The sequence below is a fragment of the Mobula hypostoma genome, chromosome 7 (genome assembly GCF_963921235.1).
Source record: "Mobula hypostoma chromosome 7, sMobHyp1.1, whole genome shotgun sequence".
In the NCBI taxonomy this organism is placed as follows: Eukaryota; Metazoa; Chordata; class Chondrichthyes; order Myliobatiformes; family Myliobatidae; genus Mobula; species Mobula hypostoma.
Genome location: NC_086103.1, coordinates 73,051,061 through 73,067,436, shown reverse-complemented (window position 1 = coordinate 73,067,436; position 16,376 = coordinate 73,051,061). Strand labels below are relative to the sequence as shown.

Below are 16,376 nucleotides of genomic sequence, written 5' to 3'. Positions count from 1 at the left end.
AAGATTAAGCCTGAACTGCAGAAAATGACAAAGACCAACAAATTTATTTTTACCCTTTGCCGTCCTTATGGAAAGCTTTATGCCGGAGGGAAGGATTGATCTTAAGGACATTGAAGAACTGTTTTAATGAATTGTAAAAAGCATTGACTAAATGGTAACTATGATTGTTTAGACCAGCAGGATGCAACCAGAAAAGTGCCAGTTTCTAAGGTTTCTTAATGTGTTGAGAATGTTAGTGATGGTATGCTTGATGTATGGAGGAAGAATCAAAATCAAATGGAGAAAAGATACAGAGTTGTCAGCAGCAAAAAGGAAGAGAAGTAATTAGACCAGCATAAGAGTCTGAACCCAAGGTATTTCTTTCACTAATAAGTTTTAAATTTACAGCATCTTGTCTCAGTTGCTTGTCCTTTTCGCTATTGTCCCATATGCCCAGTTTTGTTAATTACCTAGTTACTGACAAGTACTTACAGCATTTTGTAAAGTAATTAAATAACCTAAATGTGGCCCCACCATTGGGGGCCTGTTACAGCAAAATGTTAACCTTTTATTGATTTTTCACCTATATTTAACGTGGATAGTTGATTTTGTGTTAACCGCCACCTTGTGTTAGTGGAGTTAATTTGAACTATGGAACAACAAAAGGTACTGAATTGATTAGATCTCATTATCTTCGACTCTACATTATTCAGTCTCGCAAGGTGAATTTCTGCTTAAGCACTTTATGGTAATTAAATTCCAAGCTGTATTCTGATATAACTGCCACCCAGAAACAACCAGGATCAGTTTGGAGGATGAGAAAAGATAAATTTGGGTGCAGTTTTTAACTGTAGGCGATTCAGAAAGGTTGTTTGTTGTTTTCAAGTGTTTTTGTGCTTAGTTGTCATGGGACAACTTGAAAGCAATAATGTGCCCAAGGCATCAATAATTGTCTCGCATTCTTTCTTTGATTCTTCTTTGGTTAATTTTGCTAAGAAAGAAAGGGACCTTAATGCACAGATAACAATGAAACAAAAAAGAAATTACACCCCATATTTCTTCTAGGTAGCTTCCAACCTGATGGCATGAACATCAATTTTTTTTCCTTCCGGTAAATTTTTTTTCCCTTCCCCTTTCCCTCTTCTATTCCCCACTTTGGCCTCTTACCTCTTCTCCTCACCTGCCTGTCACCTCCCCCTGGGTCCCCTCCTCCTTCCTTTTCTCTTGTGCTCCACCCTCCTCTCCTATTGAATTCCCTGTTCTCCAGCCCTTTACCTTTCCCACCCACCTGGCTTCATCTATCACCTTTTAGCTATCCTTCCCCTCTGCCTGCCTTTTTATTCTGGCATCTTCTTCCTTTCCAATCCTGAAGCAAGTTCTTGGACTGAAATATTGACTGTTTATTCTTTTCCATAGATGGTGCCTGACCTGCTGAGTTCCTCAGAATCCAGTTTAATTTCACTGGCAGATGTCATGAAATTTGTTGTTTTGTGGTAGCAGTACATTGCATGCAATACATAATAATAACTAAATTACAGTGAGTACAGCATATACAGTATAAAAATAAAATTTAAATAATTAGTGCAAAAATAGAGGAAAATGACTGAGAGTGTTCATGGGTTCATTGTCCATTTTGTGATCAGCATTTTACGTGTGTTGCCATTATTTCTCTGCTTTCTGCAACAACGCCATTCCATTCTCAACTTTCTCTGGTTCCTTTATATCTATGTGAATTTTAGTGCCTCTGAGATGTCTTCCTTTTTTAACAGAGGCCCAGGTTTTGAAGCTTGATTGGTAAAGGGGTTAAGGATTATGGAGAGAAGGTTGCAGGAAAAAAGCAGCCATGAACCATGGAGCAGACTTGATGGGTTGAGTGGGCTAATTCTGTACCTATACCTTAAGGTCTAAATGGGAAAGAATCTTTGATCATGGCTAAATGTAGTTGATAAGCATGTGAAGAAATAATTTAAAAGGGTATTGAAACTAAGTAGAAGGGGATTGGGAGTGATGGAAATTGCTATGCAGTTAACTGGAATGAGCCAAATGGGCCAAAATGGCTACTCTATCATTATGTAATTTTCTTAAATCTAGATTGTTCTTGCATTTTAGTAATGTATTGCCTATGGAGTTGGAATGTTGGTCTTTGCGAAACAATACTATTTGATAACATTATGAAAATGTTGGCCCTTCTTTTAAGTCTCTACCTTGTAAATATTACTTAATTTTATATGAACTCCCACATTTCTTCTCTTACCTGAACAGTATTCTTACCGAGCAGGCCTTGGTTATGTGGGCTGGTAAAATGGTGCACTGTGATGTAAATTATACTCCCATTCCAATTTTAAAAAAAGTTATGCATTTACAACTTTAGTACTAAATATGCTGAAATATTATAACTTGACTTGCAGGATAGCACTTTTGTGTATTAACAAAGTTTTGGTGTGTAATTTCTATTATACTGAACCGTACAGTTAATTATCATGCAGCTTGATCAAATGCAGATAAAACTAAGGAAGAATTCTGGGGTTCTTTCTATTAAATAAGTAATGAATGTTTGGCTATTGTCACAAAATGGTAATCTAGTCTTGCTTTAAGGCTATAATTTCAATTGTGAATTAAGATTATGGTGAAGAGTCTCCATTTGGCAGTGCATGGAGTAAAACGTCTTTTTGTCTCAGCTCCATTTTTTTAATAACTTACTTCTTCCACTGCTAGAGCTGTTTTAAGTTTGAAGATTTATTATACTTGCTGATGGATTTTACGGTTTAAATACGATGGCTGGAACTGAATTGCGTAGCAGCAAAACTCTTCCTGAACCTCAGCAAACGGAGAAATCGGAGGAAGTTTTTACTCTAGAAAAAATGTTCTCTTTAATGGAAGCTATGAATGTGAAGATCAGTATGTTGGATACCAAAATGGATAAACTGACAAAAGCTAATGTATTGTTTGAAAAAACCATCATTGTTATTCAGGAGTCTTTGAAGAGTCTGGAAGATCAATGTCAGACACTTAAGCAGAGCAATCACAGAATTGAAAGAGATTTTGAATTAATGGATGAATTTATTAAGGAACAGGATCTGAAGATATCTTTTATGGAAAAGAAAATTAATGAGAATACTTCGGAACTATCAAGGATTAAGAAGAAAATGATTAATTTGGAAAGCAGAAGTCGCAGGACGAATATACGTATACTGGGTTTACCTGAAGATATGGAAACCGGTGAACCACTTAAGTTTTTTTCGAACATGTTATATTCACTTCTTGGTGACATTCTTGAAGCTCATCTGATATTGCACAGAGCCCACCGAATTGGACGTCTTACATCATCAGTCAAAATTAAATCACCGGCCGGAATTAAACCACGTCTTGTTATTCTCTGTGTGCATTATTTTTCAGCCAAAGAAGCTATTCTTCGGAATGCAAGGAGAGGGGATAAGCTAATCTCTAATGAAGTCCAGATTTGTATAGTGGAAGACTATGCCCCAGAGATTTATGCTGAAAGAATCAAATATTGCGAAGTGATGGCGGAATTTTTAAAAATGAATCTCCGTCCGTCCCTGCGCTATCCCACACGTTTGATGCTTACTCCACCAGATGCTTGTCTAAGATGGATTGATTCTCCAGAATATGGTTGGAAATTTATAAAAGAGTTTGTCTACTCTGCAAGCAATTTGAAAAGTTGATCCTTAGCTGGGAGTGGTTTGTAATCCCGTTGATGAAAGTTTGCTTTTCGTTTTATCAATGTTCAGATACAGACTTGGTTAACTTACTTAGATCTGTTGTTTGCTTGCTTTAACGGCTAATGTAGTTTTGAGCTTAATACATATATATTTACTTTTCCTTGATTTGTAAGTCTTTAATATTAGTTGTAGTATATATTAGTACTTAGCCTTCCTTTTTTTGAGTACATGGCTGTGTATTTTAAATATATTTAAGATGGCCGTCGTTAACTCGGTTTTAGTTACTGTAAGACACAATATGAAAATATTTGGAATTTGTTTACTTTATGTATTCTTTGTTATGTCTTGGTGGTGTTTTTTTTACTTTGTAAATGGGGCTGCCATCTCGAGACAGGTTAAAGGTCAGTAGTTCAGCTTGCCGTTTGCTTATTGGATGACTTTCGGGCTTTTGGGAGAGGTGGGTGGGGCTATTAGGTTAGTTTTTTTTTCGACTGGGCGGTCCTGAGGGGTTTTTCTTTGTCAATCATCTTGCTGCTTTCTGATCGAGTCAAGCTTCGACCTTTCTTCCAGTTTAGGCTGCGCCTGCGCGTTAGAATACTTTATAGAACTTTCAAATTAAATTTTAAATAAGGATCTCAATAAAATCAATATAATATCTTGGAATTTAAATGGTATGAACCAACCTATTAAGTGTAGAAAGATTTTTAAGAAATTAAAAACACTTCATGCAGATATTATTTTTGCACGGGAGATGCATATTCGTAAACAAGATGAAAGTCGTTTTTTTAAATTTTGGAGGGGACCCTTATTTCATTCTATCAGTAAATAAAAAAAGAGGGGTATCTATTTTTATTAACTCTAAAATCCCTTTTGTCCATTTTAATACTGTTACTGATTTGATTGGAAGATATTTGATTGTTACTGGTTTGTTGTGTGGTCAAAAGGTGGCTTTAGTTTGTGTATACGCTCCTAATACAGACAGCCCTGATTTTTTTTAAGAAGCTATTTTCTGTATTGCCGAATTTAAATGAATATAAATTGATTATGGGTGGTGACTTTAACCCGTTGATGGATAGGTCGTCCACCAATCCGTCACTTCCTAATAAAGCTGCGACTTGTATTAATTTTTTATCAGAATATGGTTTGGTCGGTATTTGGAGATTTAAATTTCTTAAAGAAAAAGATTTTTCTTTTTTTCACATGTATATCATAAATATTCAAGAATTGATTTTTTTTTGGATACACGATTGGTGTCCTCTGTTGTTGAATGTACTTGTGATTGCATTGTTAGGTCACGCACCTATGAAACTAACTTTGGAACTTTATGATAATATTTACAGACCTCAGTGGAGATTTAACATTTCATTGTTGCAAGATTCAACTTCTGTAAATTTTATTAACGAACAAATTCCTCTGTTTTTTGAATTGAATACAACTGAGGGAATGTCAAATTTGGTTATTTGGGATACTATAGAATCTTTTCTTAGGGGACAGATAATTTCATATTCAGCAGGTTTAAGAAGGAAAACTAAGGCGGAACTTTTGCTGATTACTAATAGGATTAAAGAAATAGATAAACTTTATTCAGTAACGCCTAGTGAAGATCTCTTTAAGGAAAGGGTGGAACTCCAAGCCCAACATGATTTGCTGTTGACTTTTCCTATTGAACAGCAACTTTTTAAATCCAAAAGCCAATTTTATATACATGGAGACAAATCAGGCAAATTATTAGCTGGTCAGTTAAAAACAAGTATGGCTAGAAGACAGATTCTAAAAATAAGAAGACCTGACAGAACTACAATGGTAGATCCTCATGAAATTATTAAGACATTTATGGATTTCTACTCTAATCTTTATGAGTCTGAATTTTCAGATAATATTACTTTTATGAATAGTTTTTTGCAAAAATTGAATTTACCTAAAAGTTCTATTCAAGATATGAATATATTAGATGCACCTATTAAACAAGAGGAAATAGCAAGAGCTATATCCTCTTTTCAATCAGCTAAAGCTCCAGGACCAGATGGATATACAGTGGAATTTTATAAGACTTTTACTGATATACCTTATTTATGTCAAATTTTCACTGACTCTATATCCTCTGGGGCTCTCCCGAAGACTTTCTACGAAGCTTCAATATCTTTAATTCCAAAAAAAAGATAAAGATTTATCTGAAAGCGCCTCTGATAGACCAATTTCTTTATTGAACGTGGATTTTAAAATTCTCTCCAAGATTTTGGCTAATAGATTTGAGAATATCTTACCTACTGTTAATTTTAATGATCAAACTGGATTTATTAAAAATAGATATTCACATTTTAATATTCAAAGATTATTAAATATTATTCACTCTTCACCATCTAAAGAATCTGAATGTGTTGTTTCTCTTGATGCAGAGAAAGCTTTTGATAGGGTGGAGTGGTCTTGCTTATTTGAGGTTTTGGCCCAGGATTTATTTCCTGGATCAAACTGATCTATCATGTTCCCATGGCTGCTGTTATAACTAATAATCAAAAATCCCCATATTTTAGATTACATAGGGGTACCCGACAGGGATGCCCTCTTAGCTCTTTATTATTCAATTTGGCCTTAGAACCCCTTGCTATCGCTCTTAGAGATTCTAACACAGTTCAGGGTATACAGAGAGGACAAAATACATAAGGTTTTGTTATATGCAGATGACCTGTTAGTTTTCATTTCAGATCCTAGGAAATCTATTCCTTCTATGTTATTTATACTTTCTGCATTTAGTAGTTTTTCTGGTTTATAAATTAAATTTACGTAAAAGTGAGTTATTTTCTATTAATAATTACTCGGATCAAAAACATCAAATACCTTTTACTATTGCTAAAAATTACTTTACCTATCTTGGTATTAAAATTATATTTTAAGGATCTATATACATATAATTTTCTTTCCATTAATTGACTACACCAAACAAATGCTTTCTAAATGGTCTCCTATGATATTATCATTAATAGGTCAAATTAATGCTATTAAAATGATAGTTTTACCGAAATTTTTATATATATATTTCAGGCAGTTCCCTCTTTTGTTCCTAAAAAGTTCTTTGGTAGAATAGATTCTATAATTTCATTTTACATCTGGAACAATAAAAATCCTAGATTGAGTAAACTTTTTTTGCAGAAATTAAAAAAGGATGGTGGTATGGCTTTGCCTAATTTTAGAATGTACTATTGGGCAATCAATATTCGATATGTTACTTTTTGGGTTCACTATTTAGATATACATGCATGACCTTCATGGTTGGATCTAGAGGCAAACTCGGTGAAAGGTTTCTCTTTGGCCTCTTTACTGGGAGTTCCTCTTCCTGTTTTGCTTTCTAAGATTAGCAGACAAGAACTTAATCCTGTTATTAAACATGCATTAAGGATTTGGTTCCAGTTTCGTAGATTTTTTGAGTTTAATAATTTTATTCTTTCTAGTAATATTTATCTGAATTATTTTTTTTAAACCGTCAGCTTTGGATAAGGCCTTTTTAATTTGGAAAACCAAGGGAATAATAACTTCTTCAGATTTAGTTTTAGGGGACTGTTTAATGTCTTTTTCTCAGTAGCGGACAAATATGATTTATCTAATGTACACTTTTTTAGATATTTACAAATTAGGAAATTTTTACTTGGTTTGTTACCAAACTACCCTTCTGTTTATCCACTTAATATGATAGATGTTCTCTTTCAGTTTAAACCATTTCAAAAAGGGTTGATAGCTATAATCTATAAGCGGTTACTGAGTTTACAAATGATATCTAATGATAAAATTAAACGCGCTTGGGAATTGGAACTTCGAGTCATTTACAGATAATCAATGGACTAACATTTTTCATTTGGTTAACAACTCATCTATTTGTGCCCGTCATTCCTAAGGATAAATTAGCGCGTATCTTCCCTAATATTAATCCGATTTGTGACAAATATAATACTGAGTTGGCAACTTTAACTCATATGTATTGGTCTTGTATAAAGCTAGGTAACTTTTGGAGAAGTGTTTTTAAAACACTATCAAGAGCTTTGGATCTGGATATACAACCTCACTTGCTTACGGCAATTTTTGGGATTATCCCATCAGAAGCAGGAAGTATTCCTGTTTCCACTCAACGTATGATAGCCTTTTCGACATTACTGACTAGGAGAGCCATTCTGTTGAAGTGGAAGGATTCTAATCGGCCTACGGTCATTTACTGGCTTTCCTCCATTATGTCCTGTTTAAGTTTAGAGAAAATAAGAAGTCGGACATTTGATACATCCTTTAAATTTGAGCAAATATGGCGACCTTTTATCCAATATTTTCATTTAATTTGATTTATTACGCTTTCAATCTTTTTTTTGAAGGCTTAGATTTGATCAGAAAGTATTTCTCTCTTTTTTTGTCATACCCTCAAAATGGACTGCCCAGTCCCTTTTTTTGTTTTATTATGGTGTAGTGTTTTTTTTTCTTTTTATTTAAAATCCAATGTTTTTCCCTTTCTTTTCATAAGCTGGTAAGAGGAGAATTGTTGTCGTCTTCTTTTTATTATATATTTTCCACTAGTTTAACATTATCTATGATTTTGACAACATTTATCTTAATCTTGGTTTATAATGTAACTGATATATGTATTTGAACGAATTCACCTCTTGACTGTATATTTGCCTTATTAAAAAATCAATAAAAAGATTAATAAAGAAAGAAAGATTATGGCCTTGAAATCGCTATAGGACATATTTTAGTAATACATTTATAGTACATTTATGGTCTAGTGATTTATATTTTTTCCTAATGCATTTTATCTTCCTTTCTGGGAGTATAGCATTGATGTAAATTTGAGTAATGCAAAATTACTCAAGATTTGGATTTAAAAAAAAGCATGCTTATCAGCGCTAGAAGTTAAGAAAAGCATGAAGTAAGACTTTAGTGAATGGAGCAGGAAAAGAAAAAACTAATCGTGACTTATTTTAGATATGATATTTGTTAAAATCAATCCATCTTCATTCATGATTGTTTTATCTTTGGTAGATTTCTGTAATTGGAAACTGGGTAATTTTGAACAGTAAGGAGTACTTTTCTCAACTACTTCATTCTCACCCTCACTGCCCCCTCTCCATTTTAAGCAAAACATGTCAGTTGTTGCACAGAACTATTAATGTCATGAAACTGTTCCAAGTTCAGATAATGGTCACTGAATTGCCTCGCTGCAAATGCTACAATGACAAAAGTTGACATGACATTTATGATCCTGACTTGATTTGAACATCCATCTTTCTGAACAAGAATTGGACCTGCTACTGTTGCGCCATGAGATTTGAGTCCCTCCAGTGTTTCTTTAAATTCTAGATTCAAGCTGCTTTTGTTTTCACAAACTTTCTATTGCAATTAAAACATTTTGTTTCTTTATGGACTACTACTTCCTTGTATTGGCTGTATCAAAAAAAAAGTTAATCAGTAAGGTATTCATTGGGTTTTTAAAATTGACAGTTATTCCCATGTGGTGTTGAATGCAGTGAAACTGGTTAAATTTTCAGTGTGTTGTTTGATTGGCAAGTGAATATAAGATGCATTCTTACAAGAAGTATCATTGGCTAAGTTGAATAAATAAGTTTCCTTGCCGACTTGGTCGCCAAACTTTTTTTATTTCTGCAAAGCAGACAAGAGATTCATTTGCGTCGTTTTCAGTACATTTATTCCTATGAGCATGAGAGCAAGGTAAGTGATTAATTCACCCTCTTACTCTTTCATCATGTGCTAATTTCTAATTTAATTTTTAAATTATTTGCAATTTTTAACTTGATAAAATTAAAACATTTTCCCTCTTAAGTATTTTATCTGGCTGTAAGTACAATTGGTTCTGGTTAATTGGGACGCATCAGGACTAGTACACTTCAGCCCAATTAAGCGGCTACCCAAATTAGCCAACGTTTCACGGATATACTTAAAAAGGTATATAAAAAAAACAAACTACTGAATAACAAATTATGTATTTAAATAAAATACAGAACAAAATTAGAACACTAACAATACTACTACAGTACTATATAAACTGTAGTTCCTTATAGTTATTGACAGAGGAATTCATCCATTGTAAGCTGCCGTGTTCTTCAGATTGACTGTAAATGAACAAGTCAGCGTAGAAACCTAGTGCAGGTGATGGACTGCCTTCAAACAATGCTTTCGTTGACTGCATCTTCCAAATCTTCATTTTTGTTGTAACGTTCAAGACGATTGTCAATACCTTCAAATTCTTCTAGTGCGTGTCTTGTTGAAGTAGTGAAATTGTTTTGTTTTAACTCTTGGCTGTTTCTGGCATCTGTAAGCCTGAATGATTGATACAGCAGTGAACAAAATGGTGCTGAATTGTCTTACTGCTTATTTCTTGTCAACTATAAGCGACAAAAATCACTGCTTCTGAACTGAAGTGTACACAATTGACACTATATAAAAACTGTTCGCTCTAAGCACAGTGTAGGGTTTAATGGCCACACAAGTACATGTGAGAGACACTAGTTAGAAATTTCAGCAAAAGTCTCCTGTCCCAATTAGGTGACATAGTGTCCGAAATAAAGGAGAGGAATCCCAACAGTTTTCTTAATTAGGGTTTGTTCTGTAAGAGTTGGTCTAAATAAGCAGCTGCCCTGATTAAGCAATTAACCAGATTCCACTGTACATAGCAATCTGTACAGGCCATGTGACCTCTCATTCTTTTGACTTCAGTGAAATCCTGGCTTTTATGTCATAAATACTCGTCCAACCTGTCTACAATTCTGTTGACTTTCATAATGCTGAAAAACCTGTCTTGAGCATATATATTGACTGACCGAAACAGACATTTGAGGTAGAGGATTCTAGAAAGAGAGCATTGAACAATTTCTTCCCACTTTGATCCTATTTGCCTTAATCCTTAACGTGAAACAATGGTTTCAAGTGTGGACTCTTCCTTAATGATACAGTTTTGTTCTTCTGCATTCGTTATTGTCAGTGATGAAACTAGTTGCATCCTTTGAAAATAAGCTTATCCACTAGTTAAGAGCTGCTTGTAGCTGTAACAATTTACTCTAAATTCTGAACTACGTCAGTGCGCTGTTGTAACGAAATAATCCATATGGACAGATAAGATTTTTCAGTATGTGGGAGAAAGTAAACCCATTTACCAAATTTAGTTGTGGAAATGCTGAAATGGTCAGGCAACTGTGGAAAGAGTTAATTTTGCAGTTTGAAGACTTGTGCTCAGTGGTAGTCTGTTTACCTTATTTTAGAAGCTTGTGGGCTCGCTACTCCTGAAGAGAAGATGCTCCAGGCTGGTGGTTGATTGGAATACTGGAAGTATGCTTCACTGCAGGCATATAATAATAGAAAGTTTATGCCACAAAACCTTTTGCTTGTCTCAATGTGGTGAATGGAAAAATGTTCCTAGTCCTGTTTTACCATCCATGGTTTGTACTTCTGCAGGCCAGACTTTTCAAGCTACACAAGGTACTTTACAATGTGATCAAGAGATGTCCTTGCAGGCAGGTTTGCTAGAGCTGTTGGGAGTGGTTTAAACTAATATGGCAGGGGTATGGGAACCAGTATAACCGAGCTGATGATGTGCTGGTAGGTTTACAAGTAGGTGATGTTATATGAATGTAAGGAAGGACAAGTCAATGAAATGTAGATGAGCTTCTCTTCCTTTAAATGATGGGAAGACACCAAGAAATTACATCCAGCTCCTACCAAAAACTCCCTATTCCTTCGGGTTTCTTTATTGTCCCCAATGGTCTTTCAAGCTGAATTTCCTGAAGATTTTCTTTGCTTCGCTGTCTTAACCCTGAACTGAATATTAGTAGAAAGACCGTGTACGTCAGTTTCCACCCTTCACTTTTTTTTTGACGTATTTTGAATATGGCTTTTACTAGTGTCTTAAAGTACTGCGGTGTGTACTTGGGCATTTGCAAAAGCACCTATCTATGCAAAATTTCTGCTACCTTTTATTTCTGTTCTTATTCACAAATCCATCCATAACTTTACAGCCGCCACCTTCAGATCTGAGCTATGCTCTGCAGCCTTTTGTGTCTGTGACCACTGTATGACATTCAGGCTTCAGTACCTTAACTTTTGAACTTTTTTCTTTCCAATTAGACCCACCCCTAAACTGTTGATCTTTCTGCTAGCCAAATCTCAAAACTGGCTTGTTTGTTCTTTTCTGTTACATGGACAGGTTGCATAATTGGTGCTGTAGATTGGTGTTTTGAGGCTTTATTTTTTAAGTTTGAAGCTCAAATATTTTGCTTTGTGTGTTTTACCTTGATGCTGACACTGCTTCTAAAATAAGTGTTGGCACTTTTCAGTACTGACATTGATCACCTTAATGAGCATATAAAATGCACAAATAGCAAGTTTTATTTGCAGTAATTGCATCCAACAGGTGGCTCATTGCGTCCCAAGCCTCCATAAATCCTTTCAATATCAAATACTGTGTCAATGTTGCATCAGCAGCTGAATTGGCTGGCTTCTCAATTTTCATTTGGCAATCACAGCTTCTATTTATAGAATAGCTTTAGCACCACAAAGAGCACTATCAACCAAAAATTAATTAAAAACTACATAAGGAGCAATAATGAGAAATGGCCGAAGACTAGATCACAGTGGTGGATTTTGAGGAAGTCTTAAGTGAGGAAAATGAAGCTGAGCTGTAGTGACATATGGAGAAATTCCAGAGTTGCAAAAGATGGAATAATTAAATTGGGGACAACTATAAATCTAAAATTAGAGGAATCTTGATATTATTAGAAAGTTAGTATTCAAAGGAATCAGGGTAGGGGCACAAAGATTTAAAAATATAAGTGAAATTTTGAAATTGAAGCCATTGCTTGTTGTCAATACCATTCTTAGAATAAATACGTCTAGTTATTTCGTTATCAATTGGCAACCTGCTGATTGCCAGCATTTTCTTTTGGTTTGTATTTCTAGGTCGCTTGATCAACCTGTAGCTTCTGATCTAAAATGCAAAGAGCCAGTCATTTGTATTTTTTTGAGACAATCTGTGGCACAGAATAATGTAGTATATATGGATTCTTCTTCTTGCGCCCTTAGCTCCCAATGGACCATAGGCCATCAATGACCTCCCGTTTGGAGTTCATCAGTGTTTCTGTAATCCATTGCATCCACTGTATAGGGGTTGGCCTAACAACTTCACCAGAGTCCTGGTGGCCGGCCGTACCTGCTTCCAACTCTCACGATGGGAAGGTAGGGTTGGACTTTGAGAGGCAGTAGATGTGGATTACTATGGTTAATGACTTTTTCTGGCAATTATCATCTGTTTTTTAAGCCAGCTGACCTATTAGAGAGTTTAATGGCTTGTGCTGTCATTTGGTAATGGAGTGAATGGTTTGTGTTTTTAAATGTATGATAACAGAATCAAAGGTAGCCATATTTCTAGTCTCAGTCAGTCATTTATCTTTCCCAGTATTATTGAAAGTTGAGCTAAATGCTGAATGGAGCAAGTACTGTTAGCATTTAAAGCTCCAACTCTGTACATTTGCTGAATATAGATAAAGTAGGTGAGAACAGATTGCAGACTGCTTGCTTTTCCAGAAATAGCACAGTGTTAGCTGAATGAAGAAGGAAATTAAGTATTTTAAATGCAAAGAAGTAATGTAGCATGAGCATTAACTACCTCTAAACAGAGACTTATTAACATACACTGCTGTATGCTAATTGAAATACATTTAATTTTTAAAATCTCAGTAAGGAAGCTAATTTAATACTGAGTGAACAATACTGAAAATGTAATGCAGTTCTCAGATTTTTTTAGCACTCAGTTTTATTTGAGGATATTTGAATTAGCACCATTTAACTATTTCTGCAGAAATGTGTGTAATCTGTTGTACTCTATAAATGCCAGATTCTGTATTTGCTTTTAGTACTTAATAATATATCTCTACACTCATAATAAGGTCCTTTTTTTAAAAAGACTAATTTCACGTGTGGTTGAGACCCTCAGCTGGTTGGGGTCGACCATGGATATTGAGTACTAACTGTCTGCGTGATACCTGAGCCAGGACAGTAAGATAAGGAGAGCAAGTTGTTGCCCATCCTGGAGGCGCCCCCTCTCCTCATACCTGATGAATCCAAAGGAAGGGCAGAGACCGATACAGTTTAGCACCAGTGGTCTCACAGGAGTTGCCACTCAGTGTTGAACTCGATGTAGGACTACCTTAGAGACTCCAGCTTTAGATTTTTCCTTGGGGTTTGCTCCCAAAGCTTTCCCCCAGACTGGGAATGGCTGTAAGGTGGCAAAGGTTAGAGATCTGAGTTTTCCTTCTAGATGAGCTGCCAACCACAGCTGAAGAGCCACATCTGTCCGAAGTGACTGGTTTTGAGGCACCGGTAACCCGCTTTTGCCCATTCTCCTGTTAGTAAAAACGGTTCCATCGGGCTTAGTAGCTCATCTAGCAGGTCTTGGTTGTCAGAGGCTATCTGAGGTGCACGCCATTGGGACCATTTAATAGGTAATGGGAGCTCGTCCCCATGACCTCCCCTGGTATAACAACCTTAAGGAGCCATGTGTGGTTCGTCTTTCAGAATAAGGACAAATGAACATGTTTTCATTTTCAGGAGTTACCAGAGTTGTGTCTGTTTGCAGGCAGGGCCTCAGACTATGAATTATAAAACTGATGCTGTTTATTTTTGGTTCGGTTGCTTTCTGTAGAGGTGTTTTCTGCTGTTCAAGTTGGAGGAGAGAATTAGAAAGGACAATTTTATCTCTCCTTATTTCTAACATTTGGAAAAATAATGTGCTGGTTTAGTATGTTAAGTTTATAAGAGTAATTAGTTTGACAGTTGTACATAATTTTGTGAATGTATTCTTGCAGAAATCTGCTGTGCACTTGAGATATGTGGTAGGAAATGAGTAATTGAAAGTGCACCTTATTTTATTTCAGGTAGGACAAAGTGAATGTCAGGCACATAAAGAAATGACTGATGAGTCAATGAGAACACTGATGGAAGGAGATGGAGTTTCCATTCTCCACAGGTTACCGACAGAAAAATGTCATCACTCTGCAATCCACTGCTGCCATCAATTGCATAGACAGACATTGGCATCCAGTGCTCCTCATCCACAGCAACTTCAGTCGTGTGCAACCACTCCTAATGGCATACATACAAAGGTATGAACAGATCTTGGAACTAGGAGGGAGGGAAATGCAGGAAAATGGAGTTGAGGCAAAAAGAGAACAGCTTAAAACTTAAATCCAATGCTCTTCTCATGAATTAAAGGAAGAGATTTGGTTCTGAAATATTTAAATCAAATCAAAAATCTTTACTGAGAATCCAATTGATGCTTGCCTTCAAAGAAATTATGCAGGAAACTGAATCTGTTTGATGGGAAAGGTTAAAGATCTGAATGCATCTTTTTCAATGCTGTTTAATCTCCTGAAATCCAAATTCTGGTGACTGTACTGTTCTTGGCAACGAGCACTATTCCAGCAACGCATTTTAAATACTTAGTAAGAGTTTTATGCATGGCTACCTTACCACTTCTCAGAGGCACTAGAGCTTATTTAACTTTTAAAATCAAATCTTGCTATCTTTCCCAACCCCTTTGAGTCCTGTTCATATTGGAAATCCTACAAATTTGCTCTGCAGTTAAGTTGTTGTCCAAAACCAGGTTTTAGTTGACAAGACCCCTGTGCCTCGTGGTTAGACCTATCAAGAAGTCTGCATCTGCATCTCAAGAACCACAGATTAATTTAAAACAAAAATGAGTGACGACGGGCTGGGTGAGACGTTTATGCTGTGACAAGAATTGAATTCTTAATTGTAATGGCAAGATTTAGTTTGTGTGTGGCCAACTTGTTGGCAACTCGTATCCAGTTGAATCAAACACCTGTCCTTTGCATCAACAATCAAAGGTAACTTTGTTTTGTTGTGCCTGGATTTATTTGAATGATTGGAAAATCATCTTGGGTTTATTTGAGTTGATTAGTTGATTGGTATTTGATGTAAATTTAGAATTCAGGCTTGTGATAATATGCCTGTGCTACACATTAACTATGTCCTTACGATGGTGACAACTGTTTTGTCCATCAAATCCAAACAAATTAATATTCATGATATTGATGTGACAAATTAAAGGACCTCGATTTGCATGCAAATCATGCTGACATCCATCAGTTTGTGTGAACGGTTCCTGTGTAAAATCGATTTATTTAAAAAAAAGTCAGTTTATAGAGAAAATAATTGAGAAATGACATGGTTTTAAGCAACGTAAGAAGAGTAACAAATTTAGTACAAATAGTAGTCATTATTGGCTTCTGCACACAAGATGTTGATTAATTCCTACAGATTATTTAGTTTGAAAAAAAATACTTGCAACCTCCAAAAGCAAAATGAAATCTCAGAATTCCTAGTGTTTATATATCATTTAATTGCTTTTCATTTTTAGGTAGAAATTACAGCACAGCAGGACTCTTGGCCCACAATGTTGTACTGAACTAATTAAATGAGTAATCTAATGCAAAACGGAACTAATCTCTTCTGCCTACACAATGTTGATATCCTTCCATTTCCTGCACATTCATGTGCCTATCTGAGCCCTTTGAATGCCTCTGTTGTATTTTCCTGTAGCACCACATCAGGCAACACATTACAAGCACTCTGTGTCCAAACAATACTTGCCCTGTACATCTCCTTTGAATTTACCTCCCCCCCCCCCCCCCACTTCATGCCCTCTGGTATTAG

General features: G+C 35.6%; 1 protein-coding gene across 3 annotated transcripts in view; it reads left to right on the top strand.

Moving 5' to 3' along the window:
• The window catches only part of fam193b (family with sequence similarity 193 member B), a 104,591-nt gene that overhangs the window by 49,648 nt on the left and 38,567 nt on the right, over positions 1–16,376 (top strand). For all 3 annotated transcript variants that reach the window (XR_010018661.1, XM_063053590.1, XM_063053589.1), the window contains exon 3: positions 14,576–14,803. Coding sequence is in view for 2 of the 3 variants with exons in the window: in XM_063053590.1 (XP_062909660.1) it covers positions 14,576–14,803 (228 nt within the window). In the remaining variant the exon portion in view is untranslated. The remainder of the gene's footprint in view (positions 1–14,575; positions 14,804–16,376) is intronic.